Source organism: Apus apus, chromosome Z (genome assembly GCF_020740795.1).
Source record: "Apus apus isolate bApuApu2 chromosome Z, bApuApu2.pri.cur, whole genome shotgun sequence".
Classification (NCBI taxonomy): Eukaryota; Metazoa; Chordata; class Aves; order Apodiformes; family Apodidae; genus Apus; species Apus apus.
In genome coordinates, this window is record NC_067312.1 from 64,138,430 (window position 1) to 64,154,850 (window position 16,421).

General features: G+C 45.7%; 2 protein-coding genes across 7 annotated transcripts in view; one reads left to right on the forward strand and one right to left on the reverse strand.

Annotated features, from left to right (window-relative positions):
- The window catches only part of SLC26A1 (solute carrier family 26 member 1), a 34,587-nt gene extending 31,958 nt beyond the window's left edge, over positions 1–2,629 (forward strand). For both annotated transcript variants that reach the window (XM_051642970.1, XM_051642971.1), the window contains one exon: positions 548–2,629. In XM_051642970.1, coding sequence (XP_051498930.1) covers positions 548–2,068 — 1,521 coding nt within the window. In that variant the 3' untranslated portion in view covers positions 2,069–2,629. The remainder of the gene's footprint in view (positions 1–547) is intronic.
- IDUA (alpha-L-iduronidase) overlaps positions 1–10,334 on the reverse strand; it is a 45,926-nt gene extending 35,592 nt beyond the window's left edge. The window contains exons 1-2 of one of the 5 annotated variants that reach the window (XM_051642972.1): positions 10,177–10,334; positions 8,318–8,458 (exon numbers count right to left, since the gene is read on the reverse strand). In XM_051642972.1, the coding sequence (XP_051498932.1) occupies positions 8,318–8,458; positions 10,177–10,298 (263 nt within the window). In that variant the 5' untranslated portion in view covers positions 10,299–10,334. Of the gene's footprint in view, positions 1–5,527; positions 5,704–8,317; positions 8,459–10,176 lie in introns of those variants that run through there. The other 4 variants (XM_051642973.1, XM_051642976.1, XM_051642974.1 and 1 more) reach the window with 4 other exon arrangements.
- Positions 10,335–16,421: the final 6,087 nt, after the last annotated feature.

Below are 16,421 nucleotides of genomic sequence, written 5' to 3' on the forward strand. Positions count from 1 at the left end.
TCTGTGAAAGTTTGAGAGCTCTTCTACCACTTCTGACCTTAGTGATGACACAAAGGCTGTCCGTACTTAACTTTCCCTTCTATTCACAGGGCTAAAATTAAAAACTGCTCAACAGTGCCACTGAAGTAGGGATCTTAGCTGTTGTCATTCAAGTTCTGTTCAGAAAGCAATGGTCGTAAATTTAACTTTATTCACTATAAGGTCGCAAAAACCAAAGTTGGCTTCCGTATAACAGAAGCATTTTTAATGCACTGTTCTTTTGCATGGGAAATAAAATTCAGACAAGCCACCTAGTGGAGGCACTTCAGACCAGTGCTGGTGTTAGAGTTTGACTGACTCTATCTCAAACTCCTCATTCGACTCTTAGGCTTGTAGTATTCCACAACAGTAAAAGGAACCACATGTTTTTAAAGGGACTAGAAACACCAAAGGATAATTTGTCTTCTAAGATTCAAATAGCCAAATGCTGTCTGCCTCCAGACAATTCTCTCCCATCTTATTTGCAGCACCACTTAAGACTCATCCTTATTTTTCTTTGTCTTCTCAGGTTCTAATGGGAATCTTTCGTCTGGGTTTCGTATCAATGTACCTATCTGAGTCTGTACTAGATGGCTTTGCAACTGGTGCTTCCTTAACCATTTTAACAGCTCAAGTGAAGTATCTGATTGGAATAAAAATCCCACGTAGCCAAGGGCATGGGATGCTTGTTATTACCTGGATTAACATTTTCCGGAACATTTCTCAGGCTAATCTATGTGATGTCATCACAAGTGCCATTTGTATTGTGGTGCTGGTCACTGCTAAGGAACTGGGAGATCGGTATAAGCATAAGCTGAAATTTCCTCTTCCCACAGAGCTGGTAGTTATTGTTGTGGCAACACTGGTGTCACACTATGGGAAGTTAAATGAAGTGTATGCCTCCAGTGTTTCTGGAGCTATTCCAACAGGATTTATTCCCCCCAAGGTACCACATTTCAACTTAATGCTCCGAGTGGCTGTAGATGCTTTACCTCTTGCCATAGTAAGCTTTGTCTTCACTGTATCCCTTTCTGAAATGTGTGCAAAGAAATATGCTTACACAATCCGAGCCAATCAGGAAATGTTTGCTGTGGGCTTCTGCAACATCATTCCTTCTTTCTTCCACTCTTTTGCAACCAGTGCAGCTCTGGCAAAAACACTTGTCAAAACATCTACAGGCTGCCAGACTCAAGTGTCTGGAGTAATTAGTGCAATGGTAGTTTTGCTGGTGCTGCTCTTCTTGGCACCTCTCTTCTACTCCTTGCAGAAGTGTGTCCTGGCTTGTATAATCATTGTCAGCCTTCGAGGAGCCCTGAGGAAGTTCCGAGATGTGCCAGCACGGTACCATGTGAATAAGGTGGACACACTTGTTTGGGTCATTACCATGTTCGCCTCTGCCTTGATCAGCACAGAAGTAGGGCTGTTGGTTGGCATTGTTTTCTCCATGTTATGCATCATTGTTCGGACACAGCGGCCACGGACAGCCCTGCTTGGTCAGATCCAAGACACCAGTTTTTATGAGGATGACTCAGAATATGAAAATCTCTCTTCTATTCCAAAGGTCAAAATATTCCGTTTTGAGGCACCACTTTACTATGCAAATAGAAACTATTTCCTCAAGTCTCTATACAGATTGACTAACTTAGATCCTAACCTCGAAGTTGCTAGAAGGAAGAAATACAAGAAAAAGGGAAAGCAGCATATGAAAAAGGAAGATCACACAATTGCTAATGGACTGGGCATTGGAGAAACCACTCTGCAACTAGTTCCTAAACAAATTGATTTCCAAGCCCTTGTTGTAGATTGCTCGTCCATCTCATTTTTGGATACCACTGGAGTTAATACTCTAAAGGAAATCCTGAAAGACTATAAAGACTTAAATATTTCTGTCCTCTTGGCTTGCTGCAATCCCTCAGTGATAGACTCTCTGAAAAGCGGAGGTTACTTTGGGAAAGATTTTGGAAGTATGCAGGAAATGCTGTTCTACAGTATACACAATGCTGTGCAGTTTGCAAAAGACCAGAAGCTGCAAGCAGATTGTCCAGTTTAATCCTGTCTTTTCCTTGACAGTTCACTACAAAAGTGACAGAGAAAGAGGGGCAGTTTGCAATAATTAAATTATCAGACATACCATTGGCCTTTCTCCCATGAAGAGATCTGCTGTTTGTCAGATGCCACACAGAACAGCCACTGGGAATGCAGTCCAGGACCAGGATGGAACATGTTGGATTACTACCTGCACTTTTATTTCAAAATGCAGGTGATGTGCAATAGGCAGCTTGGGATTAACTTCCCCCTCTGCCATGATCATGTGTGACCCAACATATACATCATAGAAGGTCTGCTGAATACCAGCTGACTCTCCTAGTGGTTTAATGGCTGGTTGGTGCTAAGAGGAATAAACCATCTCCATAAAAATGCAATGGATCTACAATACTGGGAACATAATGATTTAATTCTGGCTTGCAAGGCCCTGCCCCTTCCATAATTCTATGTGTGCTCCAAAACAACTCCCACAGTTTGCATATAAGTAAAATGTATAAAATATTGTGGAATGTGGAATGTCTCTTCACCTTGATTACAAAGGCTTAATGATAGAAACTGCCACAGGAAAGAATTAAATTAAAAAAAAAAAAAAGAAAAAAAAAAAAAAGAAAAGAAACCATGATCCATCACAGGCTCTTCTCAAGACTATAATTCCAAAAATCACTGTTGGAGTCACCTGTATTATTTGCTTCAATCTGTGGTAATTAGTTACTGAAGGTTTTGATAGCCTTAAGGATACTAGAAGAAATACAACTCTCATGCACAATTTTGTAATTAATAAGGGGATAAACAAGTTCAAGAAAAATTAATGGCTTTAACTGGCAGCCACACAGTTACCCAGGTAGTTGTACCATCCTGTAAAAATAAGTTGCCTCTGGTGGCCAGAGGCAACTCCTATTCAGGGACACATAGAACCATCAAATATAAAACCTCAAAGCTATGATGCAGCACAGCATGTTCTTCCCACAACTGCCTGCCTAGGTTCAAAGAAAAAAAGGAGAAAACAGGGTAGGGTCAGAAGAGAAATCTGCAATCTGCCTGGCAGGGGACTTCAGGTCACTCACAACTGCCCACCTGGTTGCTCTTCTCTGATACAATGCTAGTGAAGTTTTCCAGTAACATAACTGGGCCAAGTAAAGGGAGCAATGCTTTGTAAGTTGTGTATCCCCATATGTTTGAAAAATCCCATCACTGTTAGTACATACTACAGTATCTTGTTCTGTTGGGTTTTTTCCTCCTATCATATTATGCTTTGATTTGAGGTTTATTAAGCCATGTTTTCCAGTGCTGGGTTACTTTCTGTAAAAATGTGCATTAACTGCTCTTCATTCTGCTTTGTGTCAAATGATACCCTCAGAGCCAGTTCTGTTGTTACATACGCATATTCTCTCTTTACAATTAAGCATAGATTTAGATTTTGATTGTAACATAGTTAATGCTCTGGCCCATGGCATAGGCAGAATATCCTCTCTTGTACTCAAGCTAGTAATTACCTGCACAAAAGGTAAGACAGCTGCCCAGTCTATCTCTACTTATTTGTGATTGGTTCACATACAGAACCCAGCATGGAAGGAAATTCTATCACAGCTGTGCCTCTTACAATCAGCAGACTCTAGAAGTAGTTTCCATGTATGCAGAAAGCATTTATCCTACATTCAATTAATAAATAAATAAAGAAACAAAAACCAAAACAAAAATGAAAACCCTCCAGGCCAACATATAATGTGACTTGCTTGTTTCAACTTTTCAGGTCACTGAATGAAACAACACTCAAACTGAGGTTTTCTACGTGCCCCAGAGCCGGTCTGGCTCTCCAGAACAAGTAACTTGATAAAGGAAAAGCAGTGCATTTCCAAAAGACAAAATAAAAATGTCTTCATAGGGATTGAGAATAGAACAGTATTAGGTAAATTATTCAATGATGACATCTTCATGCACTTGTTATAAAAAAGTGTATCAGCTGCACAATGTTAGTACTGCCAGAGCAGTAAAACCTGACAGAAATGTCTGTCAAGAGATTAAAGGACCACTGGCAGCATTTTCCTGCCATGGAACAATTTAATTACATTATTCCATAAAATGCTGACTTGGTATGACTAGCTTATTTCTGTCATAAAAGCAAACAGGCAGAGCCAAAGGACAAAATATTGCTTTGTGTCTGCTTTTGTTTGTAAAGGGGATATCTCTTTTAAGGTCCTGCCACAGTCTAGCATAAGGAAGTTGGTTTACAGAAGCTACTGTCAGACAAGATCAATATAGACACTCTTAGGATGTTGTGCCACAGCAAGCTGTCCTTGGAAATAAAATAAAATAGTTTAAGTACAAAAGAACACACTTCCTAGCAATCTGGAATTCTTTTATCTTTATAGGTCAAGCTACCAGCCTAAAATATACAGAAAGAAATGCAAAAATGCCCTTAACTCTATTGACCAGAAGAAACTGTAAGAACAATTTTCTGTTTCAGTTTATTTGGCAGAACTGGCTCACAATCAAGTCATTGTGTTGGACAAGGTCAAACACAGCAGGGAAACAGCTTTCAGTGCTATAATGTTCAGATGCTGGGAGGCTGTACACTATTTCTAAGGAGTATGTAAAAGGTAACTAAAAAAGCAAGCCTGTTTGCTGGCACATTTATGTTTGCTACGCTGCATTATACCAGGATTAAGGGTATGGAGACTGCAAATGTCAAAAACTGATTCTCTTCTCTCCTGTTCTACCAGCAATTAGGTAATGTGATGTGGAGAGGATCTGGGGATGTGCTTGTAATTCCAACTAGGTTAATACTAATGTTGAAATAAAATCACTATATGCCTTTTAGAAAATGTTATATCCATTATGTAGATTGACTATGTTTTTGTTCACTGTGGTGCCTTGTATAAATCATGTATTCAACAAATTTTAGCACTGCTACATAAGAATAGGAAAGGGTTCTTGAGACTGTGTGAGTCCCATGGAGCTGGGCAAAGAGTTAGAGGTCTTCACCTCAGACACTCCTGTTGACCAGTGCAGCATGGCCAGAATGTTTGGTCTAGGTGTCAAAATGGATGTATTTTTTGACACTGGTAACTAACAACCTGGGAACTGTCTAGTCCATGAAAGACATCTTGAGTTCCCCTGAAACCTTTAATATTACTGTGTCACATGACCTAGAGACAAATGTGTGCTTTTGGTTGGAAAATAAAACTAACAGTTCTTTGAAAACAATTTGCCATGTGGTATACTTTCATAGGTGGTAAAATAACAGGAAAACTTGGAATAATGAAAAAGATCAGAGGCAGGTCTGGTGTCCTAGAAAAGGGCTAAAATACAGGGATGCAGTCAGCATTGGGGTGGACAATGAGAAAGAGCATTATAGAAGTGAGAAGGGGAAGATGGAAGTCTTCTATGTGAGCCCATCTGCTTCTTGGATGGAACATTTATGGCACATAAATGGAACAACTGTGAGGAAAAGCAATGCCTATACCTGTTAGCCTTCCACAGTGGTGCTATCTCCTCGTCCTCTGTTTTCCGTTAGTGCTCTTCAATCAAGTATCCATTATCACCTTCCAAGAAGTCTTCTTTCCTCACCAATCCCATGACATAACACAGTTTTGCTGCTGCAAGGTTCTCACTCAAAACCTCATGTCCTTCTGTAAATCACTGGTTCAGGAAGAGAATTGCACATGCACAGAATTCATTTTCAGCACTGAACTCCTCCTGTTGACTTCATTTTTGCCCCTGTTGCTTCTTCCAAACCCAATGTTTGTCTGCAGGCTCCATGCTCTCTCCCATTCCAAACCATTGCTGCTGCTCAGTTCACTGGTTGTCTGTCCCCTACTTAAATGTACTCTTGTCTTTGACAAATGCACATTCTTCCAAAACGAGCAGGTTTAGCTTGGTTCTAAATAGTAGCAAAGTTTCTAACTTCTGCTTGTCAAAGACAGGTTAAATGCTGAGGCTGTTGGGTTAGAACCCTACCCTTGGGGCACTACAGCTTTTTTCAGGCTCCTGGTTGGATTGCTAAGTTTCCATGCTTCTAGGAGTTTCACTGTGTCAAGGAGGTTCCACTTTGAAGGAAGTGCCCCACTCTCTAACAATGCTGAGCAGAAGCCATAAGAGACATATTCTTTTCCCTTAATCACTTGGAAAGCCCAATCCAACTCATGGCACAGCTGAGACTGGCTGCTAGGAGAGATTCTGGCCTCTGAGTATAGATGTGGTGACCTTCTTTTCAAAGATACTCACCATTTTTTTTGTAGGTCAACTGGTGACAGAAACCCGAAAGACTCAAGCCATTTCTCAGGAGAAACCTCTGAGATCTAAGATAGGGACTCCAGCAGTAGCAAGCAGTGACGCTTGTTCTTGCCCCCACTAAAACTGGACCTCAGCAAGAGTGAGTAAAAAACCCACAGCCCAGTAAGAGAGGGAGACACACCACAGGAAACAGTATCTACTGAGAAACTACCACAGGGAAGGATGGGAGGAAGAAGCTGTGTTACCTGCTATATTCTCAGATGAACTAACATACATACATGCTCTTGGGTACAGATGCAAATGTCACCTGTGCACAGGACCTTCAAACACCTTCCTAAACAAACCTACACACACAAACATATCCTAATATCTAGGAAAAGAACTTGTCCTGTTCCTAATGTACACTCAGAAACACACTACTATGCTCACATCCCAACTGCAGAGTCTGAGCTCTCCTTTCCCTTGTTGCTTCTCCGGAATTACAAGTGAATTTCTATCTTTCTATGTCTGAGACAGCAGATGCAGTAATGATGTGCATTGTAAATGCACTCAGCTCACCAACAGCCTAACCTAGGCAGAACTTCAAGAGCTATAACAACTTTTTATGGGGTTTTAATGGTTTGTCTTTCCTCACAGACCAATCACTCCTGTTCCAGGTATCTGTATTTGGTTCTTTCTCCTGGTCATATTGGTAGGAGTGTGTTCAGACTGAGTTAAATGAGACTTGGAAGGCAAAGAATTTCAAAATTGTCCTCCTAAGGTCTGTCATGTATTTCCCTAGAAGTGCTATTATGTATCTGAACCCTTTTGGAAGAGGGTACAACTGGTACTAGCTAAAGCTACCTGTTTTACTTGTCACAACCTGTCATTTGATGCAGCACACAGGTGGGTTCAGAAAAAGAAACTCCCAAGTTAAGAGGCAGGAAGATAGAAATAGTAATAAAATAGTGGCAGCTTTCATTTGGACCTCTCAGTAAGTCAGGCTTGCTTTAATATCTTGTGGGACTTCTTTTCTGTGTCATGTCTCCTAAATTGAAGGACGGAAAAATAAGCCATTCTTCTAGTCCCTCAGCACTGCTCGTAAGAGTGGGTAATAGCAAGCAAAGCATGTAACAGGCTATGTGAGAAGTCTTGTTTGGGACAGTGTTGCCACTTGAACATAACACTGTGACCTGAATATTAAAGCCAGATGTACAGCCAGGGGCAGCTCTAGGTACACATGTGGATAGCAACATGTGGCCAGGAAATGAACTCCTGAAGTCTGGCCTCTTCTAGCAGTTACTTCAAAGTACTGAGTAGTTGCTGGAGCTACTGCACCAAGACCAAATTCCGCTGGACTTGAAGGAACAACAGTGATAAAATCCCAGAATGAGTCGTGAAAACAGTTGGAATGGCCATTGCCTGGAACCCAGCTGAGAGCTCTCTCCATAAAACTGCATGTAGATGCCCTGACTGCAAAGAATAACTTGTCCTTGCTTAAGAAACCATTGGAGATTCATCTAGAGCTCTATTTTCAAGATTATGTCAAGCAGTATTTTAGAAAGGATGCACCCAGTTAAAAAAAGCTGCACGAGAACCTTGTACATGCAGTGGTCCACGAAACCCATTTCTCCTAGCCTGAGGCCTCTCTGGAGGTCTTAGTACAACTGGAAAGCAAGATACTGAGGCCTGGACATGGCAGTAGGAGAGATGTGGAATGGCTGTAGCATATGACCTCAGACAGGTCTTGGTAAAACTTGACCAGCACACCCACAAGACTCTTCAGATGAAAGGATGAGAGGAAACCTTAAACAACTCCTTAACATGTTGTTAGGATGTAACAGATGCAGGTTAGGCCCACCCCTCTCAATGAAAGCTCTCTCTTTATCTCAAACAATCCAAATTGGCACTTACTTGACTTCCAAGGAAGCAAAGACAAGCCCAGCTTGCAATTATACCACAATAAACATAAAAGCGAGCACCTCTTGGACACTTTAACATGTCACATTTTTATGGATTCTGACTTCTCACTCTTGCTTACCTGACAGCAACTAATTCCAGTAGCCAGTGAATCCGAACTTGCTCAATGCCACCATGTGGAACAGAAGAAATATAGGCAAGGTTCAGCTCTTGGTCTTTGCTCAGGTCAAACAGTTCAGCACGGCTGTGTGGTAGTGGAGGGCTTCAGGAAAGGAGGGACAGAAAAGAAACAACACATTGCAACATTAACTAGCAGCTCCACTGGCTATCCAAAGATCCCTATGCCAAGTCCCTATACTACCTGCAATAAGAAGCACTGTCTAAAATAAGATGAAGGCAAAACGGAGTTGCAGGTTATTTTAGGGGTAACTGGCTACATGTATAGGTTGGCAAAGCAGAACACAGCTTGGGTGCATCTCACTGCTGTGCTCAGAGGAAAGCACGAGGTGATGGCACAGGTGAGGCAACGGAACAGGTTGCCCAGGGAAGCTGTGGATGCCTTCTCCCTGGAAGTGTTCAAGGGCAGGCTGGACAGAACTTTGAGCAACCTGGTCTAGTGGGAGGTGTCCCCGCCTGGAACTAGATCTGTAACATCCCTTCCAACACAAATCATTCTGTGATTCTATTACAAGCAGTCATCCTTCACAGGCAGCACTCAGGCAGCAGTAGCCTGAAGAAGCCATACAATGGTAGTCATCTTGTCTCTGAGTAGCTAATGATAAGGGAGCTCAGTGTCTTTTGGGCTTAGAAGTCAGACTTACTGAGGTCTGTAGTAAGATACATATGGGCTTCAACCTTCCTGCTGAAGACCATGACACGACACAGACTCTTGCTCTGCTGTGGGACCTATCCCTGTTAGTAGTATTAGACCCTCAGAAACTCTACATTCTCCAGGATGTTCAGTTCATCTCTAAGCATAAGGAAGCAACAGCCTATGTTACTTGAGGATTCTACACTTGATGTTGCAAGTAGTGTAACCTGCTTACAGCTATACAGCAATGATCATGTTAATGTGACTTTGGTGCTACTTCCTCCACAAATTAACATAACACCAGGGCAAATTTCTGATGCCCCTGTCTCCACAGAGAAATAGTTGCAGGATGGACGGAGATCTCACCACCACCCTCCATAAATCCAAAACTTAGAATGCTGCCCAGTTCACTGGGTTCGGGCATCCTTAGAGACTCTCATTAAGCTTCCTGGCAATGTACAAATTCTAAGTGTTAAAGCACTTGTATTACAAGAAAGATTAAAAAAACTAATCCTCAGGGTTTGGTAAAATACTTCCAGGTGTCTTCACATTGCAAAGAGAGATTATGTGTGATTTAACTACACCATTGCCAGGAAATGAAGCAGCAGAGATGGGATTTATGCATGCTTCCACCTATCCCCAACTTCAACTGACCACACTGCCCACATCAGCTATATATTGCATGTGGAAAGTGTCCTGCAAGAATAAACTACAACTAAGAGGCAGAGAAGCTTTGCCTAGGTCTGTGAAAGGGCCGTGACAAGAGACACACTGAAAAGGAAGGGGAATGAGTTCTGAGTATCAGCATATGTGCTGTTCTGGAGAACAGGACGGACATCAGGTGTTGCAGGGCCTTAGATTCGAGGGAGCAGGTCAGAGAGGGGATGTCAACCAGCCCCGCCCTGCGACCGGCTTGGCTTTGACTACATTAACTGGTCAAGTCCCACGACCAGCTCCGCGCAGACCACAGGAAAAGGCCAGGCCGCAAAGGGCAACAAGGTGCCGGGCCCTCCGGCCCACAGCAGCCGGCCTGCCGAGGCCGGGGCTCCTCGGGCCAGGCCGCAGCCCCACAGCCCGGGACGCTTTGCCTGGGGCGCCAGAGGGGCAGCCGGCTCGCACCGCGGCTGCCTCTCGCCGACGGCACCGGCCGCACGGCTGTGCGCGCTTACCAGAAGCCAGTGCTCCTCCAAAAGTGCTGCAGGGGCCGCTCGGCTCGCCGGACATCCACGGACACCAGGTGGGCCGCCCAGCCCGCCCCGAGCTGCACGGCCAGCCAGAGCAGCAGCCCCATGGCGGCGCGGGGAGCCGAGCCCCGCCGAGCCGGGCTCCGAGCGGAGCCGAGCCACGCCGAGCCGGGCTCCGGACAGAGCCGAGCGCAGCCGAGCGCCGCCGAGCCGGGCTCCGAGCGCAGCCGAGCCACGCCGAGCCGAGCTCCGAGCGGAGCCGAGCCGGGCTCCGAGCGGAGCCGAGCCGGGCTCCGGACAGAGCCGAGCGCAGCCGAGCGCCGCCGAGCCGAGCTCCGAGCGCAGCCGAGCCGCCGGCGCTTTCTAGCGACGCAGCAGGGCCGCGACGCGCGGCGCTCGCTCGGGGGGGACGGGCGGGCCGGTCCCGCAGGGCCTCGGGCAGCGCGTCTGGTTCGCTTCAGAAAGCGCAGCTTGGGCACTCCGGGTAGCGGCGGCTCCGTCGGCAGGCCGGGTGTCTCGCGCTTCCGTGCTGTCACCGTTGCCCCGGTGCCGCCAGTGCCCAGGTGCGGCTGCCGCTGCGTTTCTGCCGACGTGCCGCGGGGGGGAGCTGCGGGCCCGGGCGGTGGCGGCCTCGTGCTCCGTGTCGGGCCGTGGCGGGGATCGGAACGGCCTTCCCGGCAGGAGGAATTAGCGGGACTGAGGCGGTGTTCGTGGTCTCAGCCCGAAGACACGCGATGGTCTCGGTCCGGCAGAGAGCTTTACGTGCCCCTCATGGGAGAGCGGCTGCAGATTGGCCTTCTGAGCGCGTTTCTTCAGCTGCGTGTCTGAGTGTTCCGTGGGGGTGGGACTCTCTGCCTCAGGGTCCCTCTCATGTATTTTAGTGCTTTCAGGAATCTTCATCGGGCCTTGCCAACTAGAAAAAAACGTGGGGAATTTGGCCTCCCGCACCCCCAGATACCATGGAACCATCTCGCTTCACGTTCATTCTTTCTGATGAGCTAGGTCGATGGGGTTCTCCACTCCAGTGGAGGGTTTTGGATTTAGCTGGGGAAATAGTGGGCCCCTGTGGCAGCGCCCACCCCAGGGTTCAGGGCAGGGCTGCAGAGGGTCTCCAGCAAGAGATCAAAGTGAGACGGTGTCTGTCCATCACCACCCCAACAGCTGTGGTATTTTCCACCCTTTCACCAGAGCTTTTCCTGAAGCAGCTGTGCCAGAGCTAGCAGAGGGGAACTCAGGCAGACGTTTACTGCTTAGCCAAGAGTACTGCAACTAGGAAAAGACTGCACAAATACACTGAGGTAATCCTGCTTGAGCCAGGAGGCTCACTCTCTCAGAGGATTGTCGGACTGGAACCCATCTCTTAAGAAATTTCCAAGTGGCTTAGTTCTGATTGCTGACATGTTGTTCCACTGTTTGCAGCTTCATCTGCCTCTTGAGGCCTTAAGTCCTTTGTGAGCTTACAAGGCTCACAGCCAAAATACAGGCAACAGCATTACATTCTGGAGGCTTAGGCAGGAATGGCGAGCTGGCATTGTGACTTGACTCTGGCAAGGAGAATTTCCCTACATTCCCCAGGGCTGCTTGTGCTGTGTCTCAGCTGCAGTACTGCAGAGCCTTCAAGACCAGCAAGGCCCAACATGAGCTCTAGTGAGGTTTTCATGCAGGGTGTTTTAAGAAATTTGCTTTATCCATATAGGAAATGCCAGTATGGCAGTAAAGGCTGATACAGGAGGTTACTTGTTTCCTCTAAATTCCCTGTTTTCTGGCCTTTCTCAGACACAATATCAGGCAGGTTGTAGAAAGTCCTGAAACACAACACAGACATGGATGCCGGCAAGAATCTGTTGGCTCTTAAAATAAGTGTCTGTCAGAGCTTAGGGAAAGACTCTTCCCCAGGAGTGTGACAATACCATTATCTCTAGAGCATTCCCAGGAAGGTACTTCTCAGAGTTCTGGGAAGTGGCTAAAGACACCGTCTCCCTTGTTTTCTACAACTTCCACTAAGGTACAGGGAAGTGCTGCATCTAGCACATAAACTACACCAGACCAGAAGCTGGGAGACAGAAAATAAGACAAAACCACTGCCAGAGGAGAGTAAGAGAACTGGAGGCATCTCTGGGTCATCCCAAGGTTTCTCTTCACATGCCTGAGAAAGGAACGAACAAGATTTTTCAAGGTACTTCTGCTGAAGAACTGGCATTCCCAACAAAAAAATCTTTCCTGCTCAGCACAGCTGCCCTGGTGCCTCCTGCCAGAGAAAGAAAATGTAGCAGAAAGTCTTAACTGCTCCCTGTGAAGGAGCCTAACATGCCTTTGTTTCCAAAACATCTGCAGGGATGCTGCCGGGAGAGCAGCTGGGGACAACAAGGTGATCAGGCCCAGTTAGCATGGGTTTATGAAAGGCAGGTGTCCTGCTTCACTAACCTGGTCTGTGACAAAGTGACCCATTTTGTGGATAAGGGAAAGACTGTCTAGACTTCAGTAAAGCCTTTGACACAGTTTCCCACAGCATTCTTCTGGGGAAATGGACTGCTCATAGCCTGGCTTGGTGTACGCTTCCCTGGGTAGAAAACTATCTGGATGGTCAGGCCCAAAGAGTTGTTTGTGATGAATGGAGTTCATTCCAGCTGGTGTCTGGTCACAAGTGGTGATCCCCAGAGCTTAGTGTTGGGTCCAATTCTCTGTAATATCTTTGTCAATTATCTGGTTGAGGAATTGAGTGTGCCCTCAGTAAGTCTGCCAAGAAAGCCAACATCATCCTGTCTTGTATCAGGAATAGCATGGTCAGTAGGACTAGGGAAGTGATCATCCCCTTGTACTTGGCACTGGTGAGGCTGAAACCTTGAGTACTGTGTTTTGCTTTGGGCTCCTCACTACAAGAACGTTGAGGTTCTGGGGTGTGTCCAAAGGGCAATGAAGCTGGTGAAGGGTCTGGAGCACACGTCTTACTGAGGAAAGCTGAGGGAATTGGGATTGTTTAGTCTGGAGAAAAGGAGTCTCAGGGAAGACTCAGTTACCTGAAAGGAGGCTGTAAAGAGGTGCATATTGGTTTCTTCTCCCAAGTAGCAAGTGACAGAGCAAGAGGAAATGGTCTCAAGTTGTGCTAGGAGAGGTTTAGATTGGATATTAGGAAAAACTTCTTCACTGAAGGCAGTCAGGCACTGGAACAGGCTCGCCAGAGAAGTGGTTGAGTCACCTTCCCTGGAGGTACTTAAAGACAAGTAGATGTGATACTTAGGGACATGGTGTAGTGGTGGACTTGGCAGTGCTCTGTTAACAGTTGGACCTGTTGAACTTAAATCCATAAATGATTCTATGTTTGTATTCTGTGTTTAAAATGGTTTGCTTTTTCCCAGCCAATGTTGTCAACTGGACCAATATGTTCCTGGAGCCATTTGCAGGCCAAGTGCCAGGCTACAGTTGTGAAACGCAGTGGCCTGCCCTTCAGCTTCGTCAAAACTTTTCTCCCAGGGACAGGAGAAATGCCAGGGCTACCACAGATGGTCACCAACAAGCAGTTTCCCAGGTGTAAAAGTCTGATTCAGAGCTAAAGCCCTATGTCCAGCTTGCTATGAGCATAGTTCTAGAGACTGTCAGCAAGAGCTCTGATAAAGACCCTAGCCAAGAGCAAGCTCCCCTGTTGCCTGTGACTTTCAGCTCATCCGAAAGCTGATGGGGGCTGGAAAGTGCCCAGCGACAGGTTTTCTGTGAAGCATTTTACTGGGGAGGTTTCATGAAGCTGACACTCAGTCAGAGGACACTGTGGATTTTACAGCAGTGTAAAACTTACTCCTTGCACAGACCTGGAGCTCTTCCTATGCTGAGGATTTTCTGAAGAACCACATGGACCCAGGAAATGATGGGAGAATGGAAGAGAAGTAGCAGGATTGCACCACTATGTGCTGGCCCTTTCCAGTGTGCTGAGGCTGACTCTTTTGAGCCTTAGTGACAGCTCCAGTGTCTCAGGCTGGGCAGATGAGAGATGTGAAACCTGATACTCCGTAGTTGAATCACTTCTCACAGAAAGGATAATTTTGTCCCAGCTGCTCTCCGTGCAGCATCCCTGCAGATGTTTTGGGAACAGAGGCATATCAGGCTTCTTCAGGGCTATCAGGGAGCAGGTAGCTCTTCTGCCAACAGGCTGTGCACATAGCAGTCAGACATAATATCTGCTCCCTGTTGTTGATTGCCTTTGCTGGTTCTTGCTTTTTCCCAAAGCAGCAGTGATGACCCCAGCTAGAAGTGGGATGTGGTGCAGATACACTGGTGCTCTCCTGAGAGGCACTTAAAAGCTTGAAGGTGCCAGGAACATACTATTCAATGCATGGTCACCATTTTGGGATGAGCAGGGGTTGATGAGTTGGGTAGGAGAAAACAGGGTGCTTTACAACCCTGCGAAGAGTGAAATGTGCCATTTCCTCTCAGGCGGTGCAGTTTTTTCAGTGTCTGCTTCTTGCCTGGTGCCACACCATCTTTTTTTTTTTTTTAATTCCCACTTTTGACCTACAGGTGCAATATTGACAGGTTTAAGTGTTGAATGGCTTTTGCACTGGACTTTCTGGATGTCATAGCTAAGGTACAGGTCCTTTGGACTCTGAGGAGATCAGTTGCTGGTATACAGCATAGTATGGATAGATGCAAACAGCCAGAGTCCGAGTGATGAAAATGTTTCTCAGCCCTTGACAGATGTTTTCCCTCTCATAACTTAGTTTACCTAAAATGTTAGTTATCACCTCTGCAGAATGCAATTAATTTAACAAGTATTAGGGGGGTGCTTGCAATTCCAGACACCATCCATATGCACATCTGTAGTATCCCAAAGCTGGTTACACTCAAGAACAGGATTTGACATCTCCCTGCCCTGGTGATACCTGTCATTCTACCCTGACAGTTGTGTTGCTCAGTAAATATTTTCTCATCTTTCCAGCAATGATCATGCAGATCTCACTTCCTAACCCACCTTGATTCAACATGACTCAAGGGGGTTGCTTCACTGTAGTTCAGCACTCTACATCTATTTTTGTCTTCAAATGTAATCTAGTACACATAATTCTGTCATTAGAAGTGTTAGGCCAAAGGCTTTTCATTAACCTGACAGCATCTGGGCTCAGAGCTCCTCTTGGTCTGCACTTTTTTTAGCAATGGTAATGATTGGTGGTCAGGCTACTGTTGCCTAGTTTTTTTCATCTTACTTCAGTGAATACCATCAAGTGTAAAGTGTTTCAGGGTACAGCAATGGGTAGTTGATCCCTAAGGCAGAGGGATCACAGGGTCATCAAGGTCTTCACAAGTTCCATCCACTGCCCCTGAATCAAGGAGCAGGGCAGGCACCGTAGTGGCAGCTGTGGTCAGCCCGCAGTCCAGATCATCACATCTGGACCAGGCAAATTGAAAGTAGCAGAACAACTCTGAGGTCAAGCTGGGAAATCAGTCTGTAGATTTGGGTCCAAATCAATAAGGTTGATGGCCAGATGTTGGCAGTGCTGAGACCAGCACTTCTACAACATAGCTGGAGTAGTGGTTGAAGGCCCCAGCCTGAGCTGAAATGGGGCAGAGGTGGTAGGTGGGGGCCTCAGGGGTGTTGTTCTCAGCCATTGAGGCCTGTTAGTGCATTGAAGCCCTGAATAAACATCTGTCAATACAGATAGTAATTGCATACTAATCTTAACTGAAGTGGGAAGAGGCTGTTTTGCAAACAATGGCAATACTTACACTTTGTTGAAGGAGAGGACTCTGTGAAGGTGCAATGTTCTTCCTATGCTGGGTTATGTACTTCTTCCCCAGGAGTGTTGCAGTGCTCTGCAATTTATTTGTGAGGGAAATAAATCCACAAGATTTTACTGCTGGTTATAAAGTTCCGGGTTTACTCCACTGTCCCTGAGCGAAGAGCTACCCTGTGTCCAATTGTCAAAGTTTAGCTGAGAACTTAATTAAAACAAGCCAGACTTTATTAAGAAAATAAACAAAAATAGCCCCAAGCAGGGCTCAGGCAACTACCCTGCAACCACCACTGCCTTACCTTTAGTGAAGGAATTGGTATGCCAAGAATACAGTGTGATGCCTGTTTTCTTCATAGGAAGAGCTTATCACCTGCCTGAGTCTTGGGACTCAGAATGACAATGGGAAGCTAAACATACAGGCAGAGAAAAGGGATAGATCCTGCTCTGGCAGGGGGGTTGGACTAGATGATCTTTCAAGATCTCTTCCAGCCCCTAAGATTCTGTGATTCT